The sequence below is a fragment of the Terrapene carolina genome, unplaced genomic scaffold, assembly GCF_002925995.2.
Source record: "Terrapene carolina triunguis isolate 2854851 unplaced genomic scaffold, T_m_triunguis-2.0 Scaffold58, whole genome shotgun sequence".
Classification (NCBI taxonomy): Eukaryota; Metazoa; Chordata; order Testudines; family Emydidae; genus Terrapene; species Terrapene triunguis.
The window spans coordinates 40,455,497-40,483,330 of NW_020664409.1; the positions used below are offsets into that span (position 1 = coordinate 40,455,497).

Below are 27,834 nucleotides of genomic sequence, written 5' to 3' on the forward strand. Positions count from 1 at the left end.
CTTACAATCGCCTGTAATTGTCTGCTGTGCCCACATTGATCAATAATGACTAATATAATCATTCTATGAATATAAGATGGCAAAGGGGAATCCTAAGATAGAACTTTAAAGGGACCCAGGAAGGAACCCACAGACTGAGCAATCAGAGCTAAGAGGACCAATATCCTAAGGATTATGGATACAGAACTGGAGAAATATGCTTCAGGTAACCTATTAATTTATACTGATTTATCTGCATTCCATTAAAAAAAGTACACCGACCCTTTATGAATTCCTTGACACATTTTAGAAATAACTCTAGTTACCCCTTACATTATTATTAATAATAATACTGAATAGCTGAAGACAGAAGTCAGAATGTACAAAGGCCCTCAAAGAAATACAAATCTCTGGTTTGGGCAAATTCCCCAGCTGCCAATTCTGCTTCTGATGGCATCAGAACCTTTTGCTCCTGACATAACTATTTGGCTTGGAAATAGTTGTGGCATACTGGAGAATAAGGAGCAGATGATTAAGTATTAGTAACAAAACTTTTCTTCATTTTATTTGTAAATATCCTTTAAAAAAAAAATATGTTCATTTCCAAGTTTCCATAAGGTGTAATTATTTAAGGACCCATTTCATGATGTTTATATGGACTCACATTGGAATACTCAGTAGCTACTCCCAAGCTACTAAAAGCAATCAAAATAGAGGGTAATTGGTAGGGCCCTTCCAATTCCACAGCCGTGAAAAATGTGTCTCAGACCATAAAATAAGCCTTTCCCAGTGAAATCTGATCTCCCATTGGCTACTGGCAGTCCCCCAGCTAAGGGGGGCTCCTAGCTGCAAGTCCCTGCTGGGCTGGGAAGGGACAGGACTTGTCCTTCCCTTGCATGGCCATGCTGGGGTGTGAGAGAGCGATCACACCCACCTCCGAGTGCATCTCACTGCTGCAGGTAGCTCCCTGCCCAGCACTGGAGATTCCTGCAGCTGGAGGAGACTTGTGGAGGTGGGTCCGATATCCCCCAGCTACTGGAAGCGCCTCAGCCAGGGAGCTCCTAGCTGAGAGTCCCTGCTGGGCTCGGGCGAGACAGGACTTGTCCTTCCCTTGCATGACAGCTGGGGGGAGAGCCGGGGGGATCAGACTCACTTCCGGGTACCTTTTGGGTTGGGCCCCCCATGAAATTTCAGATGTGAACAGCTGAAAATATGAAATTGACCAATTTTTTAAACGCCTGACCATGAAATTGATCAAAATGGACTGTAAATTTGGTAAGGCACTAGAAATGGGTACTGATTGTACCTCAGGGATAAGGTCCTAACTTCGGAGGTGAAAGCATTTCAAATCCAAGATTCTCCCCTGATTGAGGGAAATTTAATATAATTTAGTAATCAGCAACAAGATAAGTAAGTTTGACCTATGAAACTAGCTTATGAGATAAATAAAGCTGAGATGACTTAAAGAAGGGAAAAGAATAAAACTGATTAGGCTGAAGAAATATTGAAGTTTCTTGTAGGTTACCTTATTCATATCTCTTTTGGTCCATCATAAAACAGTTGTATCAAACAATCACTGAAAATTCACTAACCTTCTGCTGGTCGCCTATCATGTCCAAAGAATACTCGTGTTGCAGAATTGTTAATATATGGTAAAGGAAGTTGTGGTAAAGGGCCATCAGGTGATAGCTGAGTTACATTCTGGAATGAGAAGAGGGGATTTTTTTTCTTAAATGCATTGCCCCTACATAAATATGCTTTCTACAATCCATGTTCAAAAACTGGAGACCAACTTACTAGTTCAGTTACTATGCACTGATAAAAAGCAAAAAAATTAAAATCTACTGTATTTATGCTATGCTTTATCCATTTCTTTGCACAAACTTCCAAAATAGTTCAAAAAACCTCAAAAATTAAACCGTGAAATGAAAGGAGTGGACATAGCTCCCTATTTTAAGAGTGGGGAATCTATGAAAAGATTCGTAAATAAAAGAATCAACATTTTAGTTCACCACTCTAATCTTAACTTTGTCAACAGGTTTCTGATAAACACATTAAGTTGTAAAGCTCTGTCCTTTGTTTCAATATTTAGTAACAAAGTACATTGGTTCTGTATTACTGGGTAATTTTAATGATACCCATCTTTATACTGTACTCTGACTATTTGTGATATGCAAGCTCACATTCTTTATTTTAATTAGCAATAGTTGGGTATCTATTGTACTTTCCATCTTTTTTATATTTTAAATTAAGAGACTATTTCTCAAATTAATCTTTCCTACTAAACAAAGAAAAGTTTGTTGTTGCATACAAGTTACAAAATCCCAATCATACGCAAAGACACCAAGATCCTGCTCACTGAATTTAATCTTCTCTACACAGGTAGTAGGGACAAGAGTAAATGTAACAGCCCTCTAAGTAGGCCCCTTCAAAATAGGTTGCTATAGTGCAGAGATGTTTTGGAAAAACAAAACCATGTATGTATGTATGATATATTTCTAAAATCCAGGTTAAGGTGGAACCATTCCTAATTAAGTCTCCAGGTATATTAATGATTTTGAATCTGCAAAGCTTTCAAATATTAACTTAATATTTGTAAGCTTACTGCAATAATATAGCTGGAAATTCAAAAGCAATTATAAGCAAAACATGTGGACATCAGCTTCTCTCCTATGTGCTTTTTTGGAGGATTTTAGGTCAAGGGTTGCAAAGAATTCATTAATTGAGGATCCTGAGTAAAGAAGATACTAATTTTAAAATATTTAAGGTATAAAGTGTTCATTTCTAATACTAAAGTCTACATATACAATTTGCTAACTTGTTCTTTTTTAAAATAAGCTTTTCAAGTTGACATTTAATTTGTGTGCACAAAGTGGTACTGTGTGCACTGTACATTCATTCTATGGTTACTCCTGGGGGAATTCTGCACCAAAAAATTTAAAATTCTGCACACAATATATGAAAATTCTGCATATTTTATTTGTTAAAATAACACAATATAATCATGCCAGTTTCAATTTTGGTAATTTATTTCAAAATACCTGTCAGCAAGTATGTCTGTAACAATACAGACACACACAAAAAGATTCTGGTAATTTTTTTGACAATTTGTTTGTTTATTTCTTACCAGGCATATTAATACAGAACTTTCTGTATTGTAGTTTAAATGAATTACTCAAACATATTTCCTGCACCTGTCAGAAGCAGTACAAAGGCTTGGGGAGTCAGGGGTAACAGAGGAGCGGAGGATGAGGGCCTTGAGTGAACTTGAGTGAACTTCGTGGTTGTTGGATTTGTGTGGGAGAAGTACGGAACAGGGTGGGATTGTTGTTTTTTTGGGGGGGAGGGACTGTTAGAGAGTTGGGGAGCCTCCCCCATGCAGACCCTGGCTGACCCAAGCCTCTCCCATTCAGTCAGGCACATCTGCCCCAACCCCCCACCCTGATGTATCCCTGCCCCCCATGTGGTCCTGCAGCACTACTCCCATTCAGCCCCTGGCTTAATGCTGTCACCCCTCTAGCTCCTGAGCCCACACCCCCAACCTATCCCCCTCACTAGTCATTCTGAACTGGAGTTTGTGCAACCCCCCCACCCGCAACTAGCAGACCGGTGTGCCCAACTCTGTTCGTCCTAACCTGCCTCTGCAGGCAGGGTGCTGTGATGAACTTCTACTCCTGGGGGAATTCTGGGCCACTGCGCACAATATTATTTTTCCCCAAAGAAAATACATTCTGCCCAAGAAGTGCTGCAGTTCTGCCTTTTGCCCACCAGAGGCCACTGTGGCACCAGAAGAGCCTGCAGCCAGCTGCATTCATGCTGCTGGCTGTTCTGGCACTACAGCAGCCTTTAGTGGGTGAAAGGCGGAACTGAAGCATTTCTTGGGCAGAATGTATGTTGAGCGGAAAAAAAATTCTGTGACCAGAAATGAATTCTGCACATGCGCAATAGTGCAGAATTCCCCCAGGAGTATATGGTGTACTATGTTTCAGAGTCAGGTACACTCTACTATCAAGTAGATGCAATACATCATCTTATAATTACTTTAACCCATTGCTGGCTGGAAATTCGAGTCTAGATTCCCCTAAAGCATACATTAATTTAATCTATGGTGATTTTCTGCAGTTGGGGCATTCTTTTAAGCATATTGCCACTGAATTAGAAGTAAATGCTAAGTAGATTTGGAGATAAAAACCCATTCACTACCATGAACTCTATTCGCTACCCTCTCTGACAGATGTTTGAAATACCCAAGGGTACACACATTAGTAATACTTTTATAACTGGTCAGGTACTTTTTTAAAATTTGATGGAATAAGAGTTAAATAAGGTTGCCAATTAACTTTAATGGTTACCAGGGTGGATAAAAATAAATGATGAAAAATAAAATCAATAAATTTGGATTTTTTTGATAAAATGCTTTTTGAGGAAAAAAGCTATGTAAACCAAGTTTTAATTAAGATATTTTATAGCTCAAAGATATCATCATGGAATATGGGTTATAAATTCTAATTCTACAGTATGAGACAATAAATTCATGTAATGTTTAAGAAAAAAGTTTTGTAAATGACTTCCAATAGTTCATGGATTATGGACCCAATATTATGGGGCTCCAGGGGCTTCTGTATAGATTATTTAGGTTAATCTTTCTATCTACCTCATGGGACTCAGTGCTCAGTCTAGAAGCAACCAGAGATGCTTAGTTTTTGCAGTTCTCAAACTGAGGATTTGTGTCTCCAGAGATAACAGGCTTGTTAACAGCAAAAATATTTTTAAATAAATAAATAAATAAATAGATAAATATTGAGGTGAAAAATAACAGACCTCAACCCTATTGTCCCACTGCAAATTTGTGTACAGAGTGTCAATCCCTTACCTCTCTCTAAAAGTGCAAAGTTTCAAAAATTTCAATGAATAGAAGATTGTTGGTGGTGCAATAGATTTGGACAAGGAGAAGAAGTCTGGAGATAAATGTGAGAAGAGGGGGACAGGCAATAGAAACAAAAGTGAAACTGTTTGAGCAGCATATTCCAGAAGTCTTGAGGTCTTTCTGAGTGTAGCCTTCATTGATTTGAGATCTACCATAACATTCTCTCACTAGAAGAGAAAACCTATAATGGCAGCAGGCCATAAAAGAGACCAAGTTTGGGAATATTTTAATGAAGTTCCTCTACCTGTGGGTAAGACAGGCATGCGTGTAAAATGCAAACAGTGTAACAAAGAAATGCAAGGCCTGGTTGCCCAAATGAGAAGTGTTCCTTCTCAGGAGGAAGCTGCTTTGAAGATGATGAAAGGAACATGTCTGAACATGCAGGATCTTCAGGGTTGGTAAACGTTTTTATTTCATACTTTTTTCTTAAGGACTGCCTGTCTTCCTTCTGGACTATTCTTGAATTCTCATGTTTGAGCAAAAAATATAGTTGTTACTCTATGATACTATCATTTTAGATGCAGTTGTGATAAAAAATAAATAACTGAAATAGGCAGATCTTCCTTTTACAATTTCACCTTTAAAGTAGTACTGAGTGTCAATAAATGCAATGAGTAATACTAAATGAGCAGTATGGTAATAATAATTAAATAACTGCATTGACTTATTTTGTTTAGGAGAATCCATCCTCAATATACAGGATTCTATATCCACCTTCAAGACACCATCATTTTCTATAGTTTCAGCGTTATCAGCCAATGATAAGTGTTTCAGTCACATCATGTATGTCACATAGCCACAGTATATCTATCACCTGCAGCAAAAAGAAAAAAATCTCTATCATCCAGAAACAACCATAGGTAAGTTTGTGATAAGAACCATCAGATTACAAAAAGAGGTAATTGATGAAAAAATTGCCCAGTTTGTTTATGCAACGAACTTTCCTTTCTGTATGATTGAGAATGCACACTTCATTAACATGGTTCAGTCATTAAGGCCAGGATACAGTCCACCCAACAGAGCAGATGTCGCAGGCAAATTGCTGGATAAAGTGTATGAAAGAGAAATTGAGCAGTGTGCAAAAGGTCTAGAGGGTAAAATTGTTACCCTGAGTCTTGTCCACAATGATCCGGTTGTATGTGCTTGTGTGACAACAGAAGAAGGGACTGTCTTCCTTACACACACAGCAGAATACTTACAAGAAGTAGCAGTAAAATCTATAACAAACTGTGGGGAAAAAATCCAAATGTCTAGTACGCAGCTTGGTCACAGACAATGCTGCAAATGTATCCAAGATGAGAAGAAATTTAGAAGAGAGTCCCAAGCTAATAACATACGGTTGCAGTGCTCATTTGATGCACCTCCTAGCCAAAGACTTCATTGTTCCAGAAATAAAGGCAAATGTTATTGAAATTGCAAAATACTTCCATAACAACCACTTTGCAGCAGCTGCTCTGAAAAAGGTGGGAGGAACCAAGCTAACGCTCCCACAAGGTGTGTGATGGAACTCAGTAGTGGACTGTTTTGAGCACTATATCAAGAATTGGCCTAATCTGATAACAGTTTGTGAACAAAATTGTGAAAAAATAGATAGCACTGTCACAGCCAAAGTTCTCAACATTAGGCTTAAGAGAGAGAAATGCTGAACACATGCCGAGTACCCAGAAGCCTATTTCTGTAGCCTTGAACAAAATACAGGGAAATAGCTGTTTTATTGCTGACGCTGTTGAAATTTGGAAGGAACTGAGTGAGATCTTAAAAAAGAGAAATATGCAATGACAGAGTTAAATTACAAGCATTAAAAAACAAATGGGGCAACACTATCTCCAGCTCATTTTCTTGCAAATATTCTCAATACTCGGTACCAGGGTCAAACCTTAACTGCTGAATAAGAGGAGTTGGCTATGATATGGACTTTCAGCAACCATCCCTCCATAATGCCAACTATAATAAACTTCAGAGCTAAGGGTGAACCATTCAAGAAATATATGTTTGCTAATGATGTTTTAAAGAAAGTCACACCAGTGAACTGGTGGAAGTCACTTAAGCACTTGGATTCAGAGACTGTTGAACAGATCATCTCACTTTTAACAGCAGTAGCTTCTTCTGCTGGTGTAGAAAGAATATTTTCTTTTGGACTAATTCATTCCAAATTGAGAAATCGTTTGGGACCTGGAAACGCAGGAAATCTTGTTTTTCTTTTCCAGATTACAAACAGGAAAATGAAGGTGAGGACGACTGAGTTAGCTGCAGAAGCCAATATTTCCATTTCCCATGTTGACCTGGCTGACATAGTCGAAGCCTGAGCAATGTAGCTTTGTGGGGGCCTCTGTGGATTGGGGCCCCAGGCAACTGCCCTGCTTGCTATCCCCCAACGCCAGCCCTGGCTTTTAAGTATGCAGAAAAGCAGTAGTTGTAGCACAGGTGGGCCGTGGAGTTTTTGTTGCATGTGGGGGGAAGGGGAACCTCAGAACAAAAGTTTAGAACCCCTGCTGTAATATGCATAAGATTGGTGCAGTGAAAGTAAATATAGTATTTTAATTATTCAAATACATAGTAAAATTCAGCTTGGAAACTGAAGAATGACATTAGAATCGAAAAGATATTGTAAATGCTAAGTCACTGAATTCTGTTTTTAATGTAAGACGATTATTAGTTAACAGAATTTAAACTAATCTTTAAGAATAAAAAAAATGTACATCTTACCTTGTAAACATAAAGGTATTCTCTGAGGAAGGTCCCTTGTTGAGCAGCAGGTTGTTTGCTGTCATTGATCAAAATATGCCGGAAGGCAGAGACAGCATTATCAAGCTGACGAAGTGTAAAAGACTGACGACCAATTGTGAAGTTAATATGATCCTCTGCAAGAGACCAACCTTTCCCTTTGTAAACTTGCATGGCTTGACAATAACAACGCAAGGCATGTTTCTTCTGCAAGAAAATGAAATTGAAACTGTTCCTCAAATATTATTACTCTGTGATTGAACCAATTCAATTTTAACATTAGCAGATAGAGTCAAATAGAGAAATCATTTACATCAATGAAGATTTTAGTTCAACAATTTTTTTAAATTGTTATTGAAGGTGGGAGAGCAATGCAAGCAAGGGGGTACAACACAATATCCAGTCAGCATTAACCCAGAGGTGAATGGAAAGATTGTTGCTATAACACAGTACTGTTATGACAACTGGGCCTACAAACTGGAAAAAGTGAGTGTAAATTCATAACATGTCACAATAATGTATAACAACAAATGTGAATGGGAAAAGATGCAAGAAAACCAGTCAGAGAAACTGGATTAGTCTAAACCAAAAAGGCCATATTGATATAATCCAAGGACTGTTGAAATTATGTTTGTTAGACAGATGACGTAGAGCCAAAAGTTAATAAACTAAAATTGGTGTGTTGGATATCAGGCCTAATTGTCGGAAAAAATATGAGGGGATGGGGTATTCCACCCATAGCTCCCTTTATGAGTCCTTAAAAAAAAAAAAAAAAAAAAAAAAAAAAAGGGGGGGGGGGGGGGAGAAGAGAGAAGAACTCTTGAAAGAGCAAAAAAGCTCAGAGGGGAAGAGATGAAGGCTACTGGAGCAAATGTCACCATGATGGCTGTCATCCCCACTATTTCCTGGGACCCCAGACTTCCATCATCCTGATCCTGAGAAGTGTCCTGACTAGAACAGACCAGAGAGAGGGAGCCAGATGACTTCACCAGCCCCAGATGACTCCCCAACACCTCCTGGGATTAAAGGACTTCAATAGCAGCTCATCTCAATTAACTTCTTCCCCCCCAAAGGACAGTTATTGCCACCTTTAGTAGCATCTAAGACTGTCAAACAAGGGGGTGTTTTCCCTTAAAAACCCTGTCCAGCGAAAAGGAAAGAACAAGGGATGTTGTTAAAATGAAAGCCTTAATACTTTACATTTCAAATGCTTGAACTGATTTTCCTTCTTTACTAGATCTTTAATAAAATGTTTTAAAAGATTTTTAATTATGTGTTTGCCATGGTATTAAGCAGACTGGGGTCTCTGTGTACCAAACCCTGGGCCTCATTTAACAATGTTTAATGTTGGACAATGACTGGTTTATAGTAACCCCTCTGGCCTTTTCCATCTAAATTAGCACAGCAGTACTCACTATTAAATCTAAACTCTAATGCAATAAATTTTAAAATATTCAGTAATGGCTACTAACTTGAAGCATGCAAGCACTCAGAAGTGCTAAAATACTGAAACAAATACTCCAGGAATTGTACATATGCCTAAAGGTCAAGTAAACGTCTCTCCTCTCTCATGACCCTAAGTGCCTCACAACTAATATATTTATCCTCTCAGTACCCCTGTGATGTATTATCTCCATTTTACAAGTGGGAAATGAGGCTCAGAGGGCCTAAGGCCTTGTCTGCACTTTAAAAGTATATATACACACACCTGGTAAAGCTATGCTGGCAAACCCCCTAGTGGAGACGCAGCTTATATACCAAACCAAATAAGATAGAATGACCAAAGGACTTTTTTGCTAGTATAACTGCATCTACACTACAGCTTTTGTCAGCTGTGTAATTTTTTTCACACCTCTAACAGACCTAGCTACACCAGTAATACTATTTTCTAGGGTATGTCTACACTACCCGCCGGATCGGTGGGCAGCGATCGATCCAGTGGGGATCAATTTATCGCATCTAGTCTAGATGCGATAAATCGACCCCCGAGCGCTCTCCCGTCGATTCCTGTACTCCAGCTCAGTGAGAAGCACAGGCAGAGTCGACAGGGGACCGGCAGCAGTCGACTCACCGCAGTGAAGACACCACGGTAAGTCAATCTAAGTACGTCGACTTCAGTTACGTTATTCACGTAGCTGAAGTTGCGTCACTTAGATCGATTCTCCCCCCCCCGCCCCCCAGTGTAGACCAGTTCCCAGTAACTTGCCCACAGTCACAAAGGAAGTCTATGGCAGAGCAAGAATTCAACCCAGGTCTCCCAAGCTTTCCCACTGGAATTCCTCTCTGTATGCAAGAAAAATTTTCAAGTGCCCTAAAATACACACCTAGATACACTGGGATGCGAAAGAAAGAATGAGCCTTAAAGATGAACTACAATGCTAAAATATGAACTGAGGTAAACTAAATTGTAACACCCTTAAATAACAAGGCTATCAGTGGAATTCAGCACTCCAATAAGCTAACCAACCTTTCTGAAATTCTCCCCAGGACGTAATTCTGGGATATCTTATGTTAACTAAAAAGTGACAATGAAAAAACTGTGAAACATTGGTATTGTAAGCCATTAATTTCTGTCACCATAGAGCAGACTTCCGGCTTCTACATGATCCCACATCAAAGTCAGGAAATCCCACATACTATGGACCTATTCTTTAGGATTGATTCAACTGCCAATTAAGATTCAGAGTAGATAACAAAAAACACAACTGATCAATGTCTCTAATGATCTTAAATCATGAACACGTCTTTAAAGTAGTGATCATCAATTTGTGGCCATTTCTTGGCTGCATCAACACAAATTGTTACACCCTGCTTTTCACCTAATAGGCCAGTACCACAAATGGGATTTAAAAATTAATTTTTTTTTAATGTTTTACTTGACAGACATGAAAGCTGAGATACTTCCATTAGGCTCAGAGTTCCTGGGGAGGTCACTACAAAACATGACACTACCATTAACACTAGGGGCTTGATTCTTATCCCACACTAGCTTTCAGTTCAGTGGAGTGACTTCAGATTTATACCAGTGAGAGAGCAGAAGTAAGGCTACTGCAAAATTCAATGTGAATGTCACTGCAGCCACTACAACACTAATGAAATGGTCACTCCAAATTTTATTGGTTTAGTTGTCCTTCACTATTTTGTATAAATTCTGATCTTAGAGAAATGACAGTTTTATTAAATTTCCTAAACAGATATGGAGAGTTCTGATTAATTTGTGCTTTTATTTGCAGTCCAAACATCTGACACAACTTCCTGTAAAGTTGATTACAATAAGTACATTTCGCTGGCTATTGTAAATGACATGGAAGTCCAAACGATGCAGTTTCATTAGCTCTGATAGCACATACAGCAATCAGCCAAAAATAAATGTTTCAGGTTGGGCTGGTTTCCATTACACTGCAAATAAAGTTAGGTTAAGCATACATATTTGAATATATAAAATGTAAAAATCTTGAAATACCAATACATGTCAAAGCACAAATTTAGACCTGCAGCTCCATCTTCAGACCAACAGAAAAATACAGCCACTATACACCCTTTGGAAAAAGCTACACAACTATGTGCTGAGCTAGATTGATTCCCAAATTTTACCACCTTCTTCCAGTAGAACTGTGGGAACTGATCCCTAGCAATAAAAAGGTGAACACAATCCCCACAGGAAGAAGACCAATGGCCTTCCAGCAGCTCTACCAATTTAGAGAATTGGTAGCTCTTTAGATAGCAACTTCTGCTGGAGGGGCTCCTATGAAGTCCTAGTCACAAACTGAATCCTAGCTTTCCATAACAGAAGTCCCAAAAGAGGATGATGCTATTGTACAGAGTGAATCAACCAATATTTTAAGCTTATTCCAAAATCTGTTCAAGAGACAAGGTCAACTTAACTTTGTAATACTAATCAGTTTAAAATAAATCAAGTTTGATAGCACATCTTTAAATAGTTTGCCCTGGAACTGATTATTTTTAAGAAGGGTTTTTCTACTCCCCTATTGAAGTTTATAAAGATTTTTTCCCCTGCTAGAGAGAGTACAAGAGAGGGCTCAAGAGCACCTCCTACCTAAATTGCTAGTACATGACACTGAAAGAGCAACTGAACAGCAACCAAAATGCACACTGGTTATACATAGTGTGCAAGTACATAAAATGAATAAGGTATGGGGAGGGGGAAAGTATTATAGTTATAAATGTGAAAAATCAAACAAATGTGATTTTTCAAGTTGGCATCTTTAAAATGTTGATTTAATTAATGTAAACTTAAGAGCTGGTGCACTAAAAACTAAGAACTATAGATAATATTGCACATAACAAGTATGATTGCATAAAGTCATGCAAAAATGACAGTAATAACCCCATTTACCTGACATTTTAACTACGATAGTTTGGACTGAAATAATAGGACTGATTTTTTAATATATTTAGGGAGGGGAAATTGTACTGGCGTATGGAGGAATCCTAACAAGCCATGCTGTTGTCTGTTTAGAACTGTAGTAGTTGGTATACTGTGCAGCTGGAGGGCCTATCTGTTCTCTCCACAGAAGCTTATGCATCAATCTGCCATTAGGTGTGGAGCAGCAAACCTCTATTGGAGAGTCAGATCCTAGAAAATATAAAGCCCAAGCAAGCTGGAGTCACACTGATTAGAGAAATAGAAAAGCTGTGGATTTCATTAAGCTCAGCCAAAAAAAAGGGTCATACGGGCGATCACATAACGAGCATTTCAGGTGGTAGAACTACTGAGATTTAAAAATAAAAAAAAACCACTATTGTGGTAACAGTCTGGTCCTATTGCTAATCAACACAGGGGAAAACCTACAATAGGAAAAGAACCTTGCTATGAAAGAAAGAAAGATTCTGAGAGTCGCTGAAACCCACATTGAAAGATATTTCAAACATACAGTTTTATATTACAAAGGTGGAGGGTAGTCAAGACTACTTTCCTTCATATCTTCAGCTGAAACAGGACCAAAAACAAGTTAAAGATATGCAGAGAAGAGGGGAAACAGTTTCATTTTGTATTTATACATATATACCAAGTGCAGAAACAGCTGCTGCTCTTAATATTGTATTGAGACACATTTTTCCCTCCTCATTTAAGATGACCCTACCACTATCAAGTATTTTGTACATTTTTCATTAGTTTAAACAAACAGAACGGAGCAGCTTTTTAAAAAAAAATTCTAACAAGTGCTGAGTTCAGGGCTCCATTTTCCTTTCAACAGTTCACTACAATAACAAAACCAAGAGCTAACATTCTAGCTTCTAAGTGTTCAACAATCAGTCACTTCATGGAGGAGCAGAACCCCAAACTCTAGTCTTGGCAAATAATATGAAGGAGGAGTTCATCTTCAAACTTTGGTTTTAAATACAGTTTTAGGACTTGTGAAAAGAAATTACATATACACCTCTACCCTGATATAACGCTGTCCTCGGGAGCCAAAAAAATCTTACCGTGTTATATTGAACTTGCTTTGATCCGCTGGAGCGCGCAGCCCCACCCCCCCCGGAGCGCTGCTTTACCGCGTTCTATCTGAATTCATGTTATATCGGGGTAGAGGTGTATATATTTTTTTACATTTTTTAAAAACAATTTCAGTTTACCTTTAAAGCCCTAATCCTACAACTGGCTGCATGCAGGCAGAGCCGGAGCCTGCATGCAGCCCCGGGGACTTCAATGAGGCTCCACGTGTATCCATCTGCACAGAGCCAGTTGCAGGATTGGGGTTTCCACAATAATGTTTCAACTTTAAGAAGTCAAATGTATTATATTAACCTAAGCTTAAGGTAAATACAATTACAAGAAGCTGGAATTGAAAAAATACATGTTAAAGTGCAAATGGTATAAAATTGCACCTGTGAATTTAACTAATTGACAATTAGTTCAACAGATTTAAAAGAGGAAGTATTATCTAGTGGTTAAAACACAGGCCACAGTCAAGGTAACTGGGTTTCCATTCCTAGCTCTTTTACTAACTGCTATGATACAGTAAATCTTTAACCTCTGTGACTCAGTTTCTCCATCTGTGAAATAGGAATAGTCTTAATTCATTGTTTAAGAAGCATTTGAAGATCAGATGGAAAGCGCTATAGAAATGAGGATTACTATTTAAATTTCATTCAGGGTAATGATCAACATCACTTTAGACATGGATGTAAGAGACCACTTTGTTCAAGGCAGGAATTAATTTGATAATCAAGAACGGCAATGAGATCAATATTATATGATTTTTCTGATACAGAATATCATCCACAGTGGACTACAAAGTCACAAGTTATTTTTACCCAAAAGCATGACATGGAAGTTGCTGTTTTTAACACAGTTCAGATTAAATACAACCTACAGTCCATATTTTTTCAGAATATGAAATACACTTACCTGTCCTGCTTTGCTATACCTATGGCCAGCCAATATCATATGAAAGGCAAACTTTCTAACCATAGGACTTTTCATGTTTATAAAGCAATGTGCTGCCTGCTCCAACAGAAGGGCACTGCGAAGGTCAGAATCCTATTTAAAGGGGAAAAAATCATTAATCTCAAATTTGAAATATACAAATGAAACTTCAGTAATAACAAAGTGTAGCTATACTCACTAATACAAAAACTCTTATAAGAGATAAGGCTCAGCTGAAGAAGACTTTTAAACAGTAAAAAAATAAAAATCACATTACTGCTCATTGGAAGACTTATCATAGGCAACATGTTCCAGCCTGTTGATCCAGCCGCACTTTGATCCCTCCTGCAAGCATTTACAATGTGATCAGGTTCCCTGTCCTACACACCTATGTGGGCACACACCCAGTTTTGAAGACAGGCCATTATGAAAAAATGGAATACCTGATCATTGTTTTCTGTATTTTACTTGCAGAATGGGAGTGTACAAGATGAAGCCTTAAAATTTTAACCTATTGGTTTTCTGAATTTTATGACACAATCACATACAGGGAGTCATCGGATTTGCGTCGGATGCCACTTACGTCGGACGCCAATTGCGACACTTTTCAATTGACTCCCCATTTCACCCCTACAACTCTTGATTTGCATAAAGTTCACTTGAAATCACTTCCTGGTTGCATTATACTGATATGGAGCTGGAATGGGTTGCTTCTGATTGGCTTCGAGGCAGCGGGGTAGCTTGTTGCTGGGTACGGTTGCTGCTTGTTTTTGATTGGCTCCCAGCCCCCGGCTCAGCCAATCAGAAAGCTTGACCAGTAATAGGCTGAGCTTCAGCCAATTAGAAAGCTTGAACAGTGATTGGCTGAGGCTCAGTATGTGTGCCCTTCTCCCTGGCTTCCTGAACTTGTGTTGCTGGCATTCTGAGCAGAATATGAGAGTTTACATGTTTATTGGAATGCTGTTTACAAAATACTGTGTACAGTAAATACATTGATGTTGCAACATTAGTCATCTATAATTCATTTAGTTAAAAAAAAATGGGTTATTGTGGTGAAAATAGTGCATCAAGCCTTGGTTCAGGAACCAATCCCCCCTTCATACCATCGATTTCTATGGGAAAAGCAGTTTCGACTTAGAACATATCAACTTACAACGCAATTCTGAGGAACGAATTGTGTCATAAGTCCGAGGACTCCCTGTATTCTTCAAGAGAACCACTGGCAGACCCAATTCCTGAATCCCACTCTGGAAGTAAAATAAAAATTTACTGTAATCCGAAACAGCAGCATCTCTCTTTTTATTAGTACTGTCCTTGCTTCCAGAGCCAAGGAATAACTGTATACAAAAGTGGACGTGGCCCCATCACAAATGCTTATAGAAGGAATCAAAATGGAACTGGATCAACGGCCAAAGAATGCTACCTATAATAAATAAGGAAGTTGAGAAGTCTTCCTTATACAGATATAATGGAGTTATTTTCATCCCTATATTTGTTATAGATATTATACCTTGTAAATAGATTTAAATTATACACATGAAAAACTGTTTTATTAAGAAATACTAAAATTGTTCTCTTCATCTGAGCCTCATGTTTATAAAGTTATTTCAGGGTGAGTACAGCTATGCTTTAGAGACCCTCTTCAAAACTACACAAATCCACTAGCATGGGTAAATTCTACCTTATATGCAGCCTGTTACTTTATCAGTGACCTAGAAAATACTGAAACAGATTGATATACAAAGGATTGACAGAACATGTTTATTTCAACACTCCCAAAGCCTTCAGCTACTCAGGCAGAAATTTCTAACACTTACCATTCCCATCCAAGTGAGCTGCTGCCATTTTTTCCCCCAGAAAAATTAAAAACAAGAATGTCAGCTTTAATACATTTTATTTTAACATAAGAACAAGTATAGATATATAAGAAGCAATTGTGGCACTGAATTTATCTGAAAAAGTTGGCAGTAAGTTTCCCAACCCATTTGTTTAAGGTCATTAGTTCCACTTCATTTTGACACCTGAGTTGTCATTGTTTTTAAAGCTAGCAAGAAAATCAGATATCTGATAAACAGCACCCATTGCATATTGTGGGTACAGTCATAAATCATATACCCAAGAGCACACAATTACATTAACTGAATTTCACCTAATTGGATGCATGAAATGGAGTCAAACAGATAATTTGTGTGGCAAAACCAACCAATCCCAGAAAGATTAGTGATTTGGGAATTACAAAATGATTCTGACAACCACATATATTAAAATCAATGAGGCTATTACTAAATGGAGTAGTTCTCTACCTTGTTATTTTAAAATACACATGGACATTTTTCTTATTACATTAGATACACAAGTCTACTTTTTAAAAATATTTTTCTGGGCTGTCACTAGGCTTTATCATAACTAGAGTAACTACATCCATCACAGAGATCTTGTGCAACTGAAAACATCCAAGACTATCATTCATGATATGAAAGAAAGACAATAAACCTTCAGCACAGTCAGCAGCACTCAATTTCCTTATGCAAATTTCAATGTCTACTTGTCATTACATCTTCCCCATTATTTAAGTTAAGATAGTAAAAAAAATCAAGAGGTATGAATGAATAGATGTTCTATTAGCTATTAAGGAAATACAGAATTACCAACACAATTTGTTGTTAAATAAGCACTGAGGACAAATTTAGAGAAACTTGTCCAAAGTCTGAACTGAAAAGTATGTACAATCAAAATGCTAGTGTGTGGTATGGCCATTTCATGCCACAGTGCCAGTGCAACCTGGCCATGGGGACAGCATAGCCAGCCACAGGTAAATCAACCCAGGTGTCCAGATAGCAAGTATGAAAAAATCAGGACACCTTTTTCCAGGGGGAGGAGGGGAGATATTTGTCTATATAACATAAAGCTCCTAATATCAGGACAATAATACCGGGACATCTAGTCACCCTAGTTCAGGGGTTGTGGGGAAGACACAATATGCTCCAGCAGCACAGAAGACACTATGACTACGTCAAACCTCCACCCTGCTGTCAAATCTAGGTTAGTGAGCGTGGCAAGGATGCCACAACACGACTTTTGGGGTCATTGGCAGCCAACAAGTTTCTCTAACTTACAACCAAGAATCAGAGCAGGCAAGCACAAGGGTGAACTGCACACCACCTTTGTACTTCTTTATCTTGAGCTGTGCCATGTGCACACAGTGAGGTAGACTACTTCCCATCTTACAGTTTATCAAGCTTCTACAGCTAAAAGAAAGACTTATCAGAACTGAAAGTGACACTGAATACTTAGCTAAAATGACCCTAACAAGTAATTACTGAAGATACCCTAAGTGAAACAGAACTTTATTTCTTTAGTTTTACAGCCTCTATTGACATCATGTCACCCACCTACAACACGAAGACAGATGGCTTGCGAATAACATGCTAACTTTTTATAGTGCTGCTTTTTAAAGTCTAATCCCTCTCAAATACTAACAGAGGTCAAGCATAAAGAATAGATTATGAAGATAGGGACTAACAAATGTTGATTCAGTCAGGCTTTTTTTTTTTTTTAAATAAAAAATAATGTACATCACTTCAAGTGAAAGAGGAATACCCTGAACACAGGGTATACGAGGTACATTTATGTAACAAGTTGCACAAAAGCATATAAAAATGACTTTCCTTGGTTTACAGTTGAGCTATACCCCAACACTCAAACTTTATTCCAGCTAGCTTCTGCCCCTGGAAATCTCCACCTTTGAAAGGAACCCATGTACAAGAAGTCTATTTGGTTTTAAAAATTAGCATTATTATTTAAACCCATTTACTGTGGGGAAAACAAAGATTAAGTTTTCTCTACCTCACTGGTTAAACGTATCAGAAGAGCAGCAGCGTCTGAATATTTGCTCTGGCTTTTTAAAATTTCAGCACTAAGCAGCACACATCTCTCAGCCAGCACCATGTTCCTAAGAGGACAAGAAATTAATTACATGCATTATAACAAAAATTTTGGAGTAAATTGTAGAAAACCTTTAAATCTGCCTGACAAACCTTTAAATCTATCTGTGTAGTACCTGACTAGCATATATTATTTTGTTATATGTATGAATGCATGTATCTGTTTCTTCATAGAATCATAGAATATCAGGGTTGGAAGGGACCTCAGGAAGTCATCTAGTCCAACCCCCTGCTCAAAACAGGACCAATCCCCAGACAATTTTTTACCCCGGTTTCTTAAATGGCCCCCTCAAGGATTGAACTCACAACCCTGGGTTTAGCAGGCCAATGCACAAACCACTGAGCTATCACTATTTTAATCTGATAAAATAATTCCCTGTGACAAAAAAAAAATGTTTTAATCTAGATAATATTAAATGAAAGCTGTTACAATGCTTTTTCCTTAGGAAAACATCCCTGTAAAGTTCTTAAAATAAACTTTTGCAAAGCAACAAAGTGGTCTAATGGACTGAATACAAGTCTGAGAACCAGAGGCACAAGTTTTAATTACATCTCTGCCAATAACTTGTATTCTGCCAAGAACAAAGTGTTCCTCCACCCCACAACCATACAGGTAAATAGGTTAACTAAAGTCTGAATAAATTCTATCACAGTTTTACTTCCTTGGTGTAGCTCTTATATACCTGCTAGAACACAGGGTAGGCAAGTGATGTTAAATTTGCACTACTGCGTAGTGAAAGCAAACTTAGGCCATAGTACTGAATATCATCATTCACTGGATGAAATGGAAGGTAAGCCATCACCTACTTGCAGATATCCCTATATGTTTGAATTGCTGTATCCATATAATGAGCAGGGTACGGTCTAGGTGCCCCAGGCTGAAGAAAAGCTGATACTGCTGCCATTTCCTGCAGGATTAAAAAAAAAAAATGTAATTTAATGCTGCCAAAATGATATTTTCGAACATCAGCCATAAAGAATCTTTACCTGAACTGACTCTCAGGTTTTGGGAGATTGGATGTTTAAACAATAACACCCTAATTTACAGTAAGGTGGCAATGAACTTCATTTGCTGGTTTATTTGCCACCCGCCATACCACTTAGGGCTGTGATCTCTAAAGAGTTATAAATTGAACAGGCACAATACTTCTTACTACTCTGGGAAACTTCCAAGGAAGATTTAGATGCTGCAGGAAATGGGGCTGATGATTCAGTAGACAGTATCCTTCCCTCCAAGTCAGCACTGAATCACTACTGTAGCAGAGATCCAAGTGTCACTATCCTACTGGAGATGCACTCTTCCCCACAATACAGCGGTTCTCTCCATTTGTGGTACTTAAGTCTTGGTTTTTTTGTAAAACACAAAATTGGAGGTTAATGTCAGCATCTTGGGGAAATTCCAGTTATGTCAGGTTCTTTCTACACAACCACCTCCTCTACAATTCTGGTTGTTTTAACTCCCATCTTGTACCTCTCCCAAAATATGTTCATTTCCATGGGAGCTGAACAGACTCCTATGTATAGTTTATAAATATACACTTTTAACAGTTTGGAACCCTTGCAGTTGAAAGAAAGGTGCCATGTAAATTTAAGCTACTTTATATTACTGAAATGTTTGAGGTTATCTAAGTGAACTTTTCAAGTACAACTTATTATATGTATGTACGCATGCTACAAGTAAACCTATTAAACACTTATGCTTGCTGGAAATTAGTGACTCAAATTAGGCAACAGCTTTAAAAAAAACAGCAAGTGTGAGCACAAAGAAAAAAATTTTTTTTTAGTAATCTCAGTTACAAATATTTAGGTTTGTATTCTTCTATTGTAGGAGCATGAATTTACGCATGAAGCTAAAAGGCAGTAACAGAAATTGCCTAAGGGATTTATATAGGCATTAACAGAGTAAAGCCCTCAAGACTCTTAATAGGAAATGCCAGTATATTTGCTATACTAGTACATTGATAGTAATAATATATTTACTAAAAGCTCCAAGTCACTAAATATTCTGTCAATTTGAAATCTTACAATCAAAGTAAAAAATACTACAATATTTAATCTTTTTTATCCGTTTCAAAATAATTAAAAGAACTACTTTGCACATTACCATAAGAGAACTATTTAAATTTAACCTATACCAAAAGGAGGCTCTCCTTCATAAGTGTTTCAAGCTTTTTCCTACACATTTAAGTAGCAACAGTAACTATTCTCTACACAGAACTATGACAAATATTAAGGAGTGTGATGTGATTTTGTTAGATATTGGCATCCACAAAAAACTTGGCTATGTTTTCATATTTGGAGCCAATAAGATTTTTTTTTTTTTAATTGTAGTTTCTTTTTGCTGTATATTGTTATCTAGAAGAAGTGTTAATGTTAAACAGATTACTATAAGCAATGCACAGAATGGTTATATTGCTGTAATGTACCAACCAGTGCTCCAGCTGCATAAAGCATTGCTTGATCATTCAAAAAGTCTTTCTTTGCTGTATGATAGCAGCTATACGCCAGTTCATAGTGTTGGACCAAGAAACACAAATCTGCCATTTTCCTGATTTGAAGCTCTGGTGCTTCTGGGGGATACCTATAAATACACAAAAACAAACAATTTGTAACAAAAATACCATTTACATTTTAAGTGCCAATTTTCAAGACACAAACAAGATAGATGCCAGTATAAAAAGAAAAACTGCAACATTAAAGGAAGAGTCATTCCCTGCCACTCATCCCAGCCTAGGAGGAACGAGTTGGCTGGAGGTTTATATTACTTCCATGTTTGCACATTTTAGTACACCTACTCAAACACAGTGAAGCTACCATCCTTCTGGCTGTGGACTGTATGAGACTTCCTTCAAACCTATCATTCACCAGCTGAAAGGGCCTGGTCTACACCTGAAACTTAGATCGACCTAGCTATGCCACTCTGAGCTGTGAAAAACGTTGCACTCTGTTCGAAAGTTAGGTCAACCTAATCCCCACTTGTAGACGCACCTAGGTTGATGGAAGAATTCTGTTAGACTAACTATCACCGCTCAAGGGGATAGATTTACTACAGCAATGGAAAAACCTTTTCCGTTGCTGTAGTAAGTGTATATGCTGCAGATGTGCTACTGTAGCACTTGTAGAGCAGACACAGCTTAGGTCAACAGCCAGGCCAAGGAAGTTTCTTTTATAATATGAAGTTGGCCTAAACAATGCAAAATGTTAAGTAGCTGCAATTGCAATTAGTCACCAAGATACATTAGCATTGTAATACCAAATGGCTTTATTCTGGACCAGCAACAATAAAGGGAATGGCAGCTCCCTGTAATTCCCCACTGTCCAATTAAAATAGTAAGGCTGCACACCGATGACTCCTTTCCTCCCCTACACCTGTCCTAACTATGGGGGTGCCATGAAAACCAAATAAGTCTACTACTCCAGCTGTTGACCAAAGCTCAAAGAGGTGACATCAGAGAGTTCAGTCTCTCTTCTGCGCTGTGCCTAACACCATTCCCACTCTTATCAGTTTAGCCTGCATCAGTACATTTACAGGCCCAAGTTAAACCAATAGCCAGTTAGAAAAAAAATGCATTTGGCCATGCCAGTTTTTAAACCAGTGCAAATTCTACTACGAATAGAGGCATATGAAAGAGCAACCCTGAGCAGAATCCACACACAGCATGGTGGTAAGAATTGCGGTATATTCACAGCTCCTTTCCCAGTTTCAGGTCACAGGCATTACTGGCCAGCAAGGCTTTACACCTCTCATAACTGTCTATGGCTAATATGTTTGGTCCTCTGGTAAAACTTCCAAGTCCCAGTGTGAGTGTGTTAGAGAGACCAATATATTTTGGGGAGGGAGAATTAAGAGGAGAAAATCTGGGAGAAGGTAGAGAACCCAACCTGGCACTGGGTTCTCTCTTTTTATACCTTGGCTAGTTGGCATCCAGTAACAGCTTCAAGCTCTGTGGCTAGGGACAGGTGTTTACAGGGCAATGCTTGTCCCTAAATTTCCGCTTGCGAGGATTATCTGCCCTCATGCATTAGTTTCATGTTATAGTGCTCAAAAAAGTTGCTCTGGTTTACCTTATCTCTCTTTTAAGTCCAAAAACAGGCTGTGTGGACATTCATTTCAGCCCAAGCCAGGCTTATTTTGGTTTAGCTTCCATGTTGATTAGGAACAGGTTTAAGATAAAATGGAATAAGACACTTACACTAAAATAACTATGTCCACAAATGGGTTTACACCATTTTAACTAAAACTATTTAAAAACTGATTTAAGTTAAACTAGTGCAATTTTTTGACAAGGCCATTGCTAATCTAATTTCTCTTAAGATGTGTTCCTGCCTCCTTGTCCATGGACTTTTTTTGTAAAAGCATTTGAAATAAGGAAAGTGTAAAGGCTGCGTTAGTAAAGCTGATTTGTTCAAAAACAAAAACTTCTTCCACCCTCTGTATTAATTCAGGTTAGGAAAAAAGTTTAAGACCAAATAAAATTCTGCTATGCTTTGTTTTGCCCAAGTTCATAAATTTTTAGTAAATATATCAGCAATTTTGCTAAATTTTGTTGATGAAAGCTCTCTACAGTACATTCATGTTGCCAAATTTTTGGTCAAGTCAGCTTTAAACTAAGACCATTCTGAAGATATAACCTATAATTAGGGAGCTTCCCCAAATCAAAATGTTTAGTATTTTCACTAAAACTTACAAAACGGAAGATTAATAGTTTTACTTACAACAAGCCAGATGTATTTTTCAGCTCATTTATGCTTTTCTCTGGAACTTTACTGCCACTAAACCATTTTTTTGTTGCAGAAAATAGAGATCGACTCAAACCTTTCCTGGATATTAACTGGAAGAGAAAATTACAACAAAACAATGACGTTACTGAATTAACTGCAACATAAAGCATGAATTCCCTTTTTAATAGAAACAGTAAAAATTGTCAGTACACTTTACCATGGCCAATCTGGTGGTGAGGAGAGAGAAAGAAAGGAAGGAAGGAAGGAGCGACTACCTTAACACCCTCTGAAGATCATGATTAAAACCCTGTATTTCAACAACTTTCACGGTTGGGAATGTGGGTGCTGCTCAGCCTGCCCCAGTGAAAAGATGGCTTTCATTGCCCAGACCTGGGCACAAATAGCCCTCCCTCCCTGCTTCCAGTCACCTGGAGAGGGGATGGGTCAGCGTCCCCACGCTGACCTGGAATAGGGCTGCCTCCATGTTGCAGGTAACAGGTTGGCTCTCTAGTCGCCCTTAATGGGGGCAACACACCTTCTCCGCTAAACCTGCCAAAGGTCCCCACCACATAATGTGCAGTGAGGTCATTCTGTGTATCATGAACTAACTCTTGAGCTTAATCACATGACTTAAAGGGTTACAGAGTGCAAAAGAAGGGTTTGGAGAGGAGCAATATTTCTAAAGAAATTAAACTTAAAGACTAATACAATGGCATGGTTTAGCACTGAGACATCAGGAGTTACAAAGGTAAGTTACAAAGGCACACTCCAACTCCTTGTGCAGATGCATTATGGCTTTTAGTTACTTGTGAAGTAGTTTGTGCTCATGTAACAGTATCCTAGGTTATGTGGGAGGAATCTTCAAGTACTTGTGGTCCTTATCGCAGGTATCTAAAAAACAAAAATGCAACCCTTTCTTCCTTCTAGGAAGCAACATAAGTAACTTGATTACTGTGCGTATAGACCTTAATCTATTTGGTATTCATATGGTCTTCATCACCATAATATCTTTGCTCCTTTGAGAGAAAGAATTCTAAAGAGGAGGTGTGCATTTTGTTCTCAAGGCAGTGAGATCTAGTCACTTTGATTTCTGAGAGTAACTTTCAAGCTCTAGGTTCAGCTCCTGTGGAAGTTCTGCCTCCTGCACGGGAGCTGCCTCCTGTTGTTCAACACTTCCCATGTGCTATCATGGGAAGTAATGGATGCTGAGGGAGAAGCAACTTCTCAAGTAGCTAGATCCAATCCCATGGAGACATTTGAATATCAGGAGAAGAGAGCAAGCACTTGAAAAATGTGGTTACTGTAATTTATCTTAATAAGCAAGAAAGCTGCTGCACTTTGTCAGTTGTACATATCCCTCTATTTCTGAGAGAGGCAGAATCACTACTAGGTAAGAGTTGAAAGGAAGCCTGGAAACCTCTGCCCAGATCAAAGCAAACAGGAAGGGGCACAATATTCTGGCCAGTCACAGATGAAAGTAAATGGTTTTTGGTCATCATTGCTATTGAGCATTCGTTTGCATTGAGAAGTCAAAGTATCTCAAGGCTGAGGAAAAAAAAATACCTCAGTGTCTTAAAGTACCTCCCGGCTGAGGCATATGCCGTTGATAGTGGAGAAGTTATTGGCTTTGCTAAAGTAACTAAATTATATTACAGCTGTGCTATCACCACAGTTGCTGGTGTACAAATAACTGTTTTGGCATGATTTTACACCATGCCACAAGTTGAGTCACGGTTAAAATTTACAGGACTTCGTTTCAGTTCAAGTTGGATGAGGGGAAATAATGTCTCTGTGATGCATTGCACAGTCCAAAATCAGATAAAGTGTTTTTAACCTAAAGAGTTAAACAGACTATTGGAAGTTATAGGTTAAAATATTTAAAAGCCTACTTTTATTATTTTTTCCAACATGCAAGTACCAAACACTGACATTACTATGAAAAACAATGTGTTTTCATATTCATGTTTTAGTTATACACACCAACCACTAATAAATCAAATTTGATGGGGACATAAAACTAAATCAAAAAATTTTAAAAATAATTCAGATATGGAGGGACATAATCCTATTTTAGATAAAAAGTCTTTTGGATATTCAGATCCACGCTACATAAGATTCAGCACACCACCTTTATTAAAGTAGGCAAAAATTGTTTTACTGAGCGACTTACCTGATCATTAAGCTGTCGAATTGTTTTCTCTATATGTGGCAAAAGCCCCCTAAATGTGAACTCCTGTATGAATTGTCTAATTCGATCATGATCTGTGAGCGTTAAACATGCACCATGAGGCGTCCCAGAACTTGTCTTCTTTGATTCATGCAGTGATGAAGTAGTCTTTATGTAATCAGTGCCATCAAAACTGCTACTAGTATCACTGAGATGATCCAGTTGAAGAGGGTGAGCCTTAAAGTTATTTGATAAACCATCCACTGAAAAATAAAAGGTTCTATTTCACTAGTTGTGCATTCAGTTATTTCCTGAAAACAAAAATTTAGATTAAGTAATCTTTACAAGCTTATGTTATAGCCTGTTACACATACTCTAACTTCCCCTATCCAAAGCTTTGTTAAATGCATGTGTACGATTAGTTATTCACGTAATTAGTTGTGCCAACTTGTAAATGAAAGCTGTTCTCCTAAAACTGTGGACTGACCAGATGGTGCAATGTGCTCTATTGACAAAGACCTAGAACCCTCTTGAAAGCTCTGGCCAAGATGGGAGAGGAGGAGCAAAGTGATTTAAGAACATTAGAATGTCCACACTGGGTCAGACCATCTAGCCCAGTATCTTGTCTTCTGACAGTGGTCAGTGTCAGATGCTTCAGAAGGAATGAACAGAACAAGTCAATTATTGAATGATCCATCCCCTGTAATCTAGTCCCAGCTTTCAGGAGTCAGAGGTTTAGGGACATCTTTGGGCTGCATGCCTGACCATCTTGGCTAATAGTCATTGATGGACCTAACCCTCCTGAACTTATCTAATTTTTTTTTTAAAAACTCAGTTATACTCTTGGCCTTCACAACATCCCCTAGAAACAAGTTCCACAGGTTGACTGTGCATTATGTTGGGTTATTTTAAACCTGCTGCCTATTAATTTCATCAGATGACCCCTAGTTCTTGTGCAATGTGAGGGAGTAAATAAGAGTAAACTTCCGCATTCACTTTCTCCATACTATTCATGATTTTATAGACCTCTATCATATGCCCCTTTGGTTGTCTCTATCATATGGTCCTTTAGTCATCTCCCTTCTATGCTGAGAAGTCCCTATCTTTAATCTCTCCTCAAATGGAAGCCACACTCCACACCCCTAATCATTTTGTTGCCCTTCTCTACTCCTTTTTCAATTCTAATGTCTTTTTTGAGATAGGGAGACTGAACTGCACATATTATTCAAGGTGTGGGTGAGCCATGGATTTATATAGTGGCATTATGATATTTTCTGTCTTATTTATCTCTTTCTTAATGGTTCCTAACATCGTTAACTTTTTTGACCACCACTGCACAATGAGCAGATGTTTTCAGAGAACTATCCCCAATGACACAAAGATCTCTTCCTTGAATGGTAACAGCTAATTTAGACTTCATTTTGTGTGGATACTTGGGATTATGTTTTCCAATCTGCATCACTTTGCACTTATCATTGAATTTTATCTGCCATTTTGTCACCCAGTCTCGTGATGATCCCTTTGCAATGCTTTGCTATCAGCTTTGGAATTAACTATCTTGAGTAATTTTCTATCATCTGCAAAATGCTTCCACCTCACTTTTCAGTCCCTTATCCCGTGACTTTTTACTTTGTTCAAAAGCCTTTGGTGAGGGACCTTGTCAAAGACTTTCAAAATATCCAAGTACACTATACTGACCAGATCATTCTTGTCCACATGCTTTTTGACTCCCTCAGAGAATTTTAGTAGTTTGGTGAGGAATGATTTCCCTTTGTAAATGTCGTGTTTACTCTTCCCCAACCTATCGTATTCATCGAGTAGTAGGCATCCTTCAGTCTCGAGAGACCATGGATATGCGCCCCTGAGAGGTAAAGAATTTACTCCGTTGGTTTTATTGCAGCCACGAATGTGGCTGAAGAGACCCACAATCTCTGCCACATCTGTCACATTTAAAGGTGATGTTTCGAGCCTTTGGGCTCTGCCTTCTGTGAGCTCTTTTCTCCACTGCTTAGCTGGACTGTTTCCTCTCATAACTCCGGAGACCTTTGGTAAGCTCTTGTTTCCAAAGGCTCCGGTCTTGTGTGATCTTCCCATTTGTCCACATCCATGTCCATTTCTTTGAGGTCTCCCTTGCAGACAGCCTTGAAACACAATGTCGGGCATCCTTTGGGTCTTTTTCCAGATGCCAATTCGCCATAGAGGAAATCCTTTGGGATGTGCCATTCACTCATTCGGCACACATGCCCAAGCCAGTGGAGGCGTCTCTGTTTGAGGAGTGTTTGCATGCTGGGCATGCTGGCCTGTTTGAGCACCTCAGTGTTGGTCACTCTGTCCCTCCAAGAGATTCCAAAGATTCAACAAAGGCAACGCATATGAAAGCTGTTGAGCCTCTTTTCCTGATGAGAATAACGTCCACGTCTAGCTCCCATACAAAAAGTGTGCTGATAACACATGCACGATAGACAGATCTGTGTGTGTTCTGTCAATCTGTTGCTCTGCCATACCTTCTTGTTCAGTCTAGACATTGTTGCGGTGACTTTTCCAAAGTAGATGTTGAGTTCCATTTCAAGTGAAAGGTTGACTGTGATAATGGACCCCAGGTATGTGAACTCATTCACCACGTCAAGTTCATAATTGTTGATCTTGATGGACGGTACTTCCTCTACTCCTTGGCACATTATGTTAGTCTTTTTTAGGTTTATAGTAAGCCCAAAGTCTTGGCAGGCTTTGGAAAAACTGTCCATTAGGCTTTGAAGATGAGCTTCTGTGTGGGTTGTCACTGCTGCGTCATTGGCAACGAGGAGGTGTTGGATAAGGACCTCTTAAGTCTTTGTTTTAGATCTGAGACTTGCAAGATTGAACAGCTTTCCATCCGATCTTGTGTGCAAGTAGACCCCCTCAGTTGAGGAACCAAAGGCTTGTTTCAGTAGCAGGGAGAAAATCCCAAACAGAGTTGGGACAAGTACGCAACCTTGCTTAA

The 27,834-nt window shown here is 38.5% G+C and overlaps 1 protein-coding gene across 2 annotated transcripts in view; it reads right to left on the bottom strand.

Moving 5' to 3' along the window:
* TRAPPC8 (trafficking protein particle complex 8) overlaps nt 1-27,834 on the bottom strand; it is a 94,926-nt gene that overhangs the window by 35,172 nt on the left and 31,920 nt on the right. For both annotated transcript variants that reach the window (XM_024216519.3, XM_024216518.3), the window contains 8 exons: nt 24,858-25,117; nt 22,682-22,797; nt 20,396-20,546; nt 18,773-18,873; nt 17,868-17,973; nt 14,004-14,135; nt 7,613-7,837; nt 1,572-1,680 (listed from right to left, as the gene is read on the bottom strand). In XM_024216519.3, the coding sequence (XP_024072287.2) occupies nt 1,572-1,680; nt 7,613-7,837; nt 14,004-14,135; nt 17,868-17,973; nt 18,773-18,873; nt 20,396-20,546; nt 22,682-22,797; nt 24,858-25,117 (1,200 nt within the window). The remainder of the gene's footprint in view (nt 1-1,571; nt 1,681-7,612; nt 7,838-14,003; nt 14,136-17,867; nt 17,974-18,772; nt 18,874-20,395; nt 20,547-22,681; nt 22,798-24,857; nt 25,118-27,834) is intronic.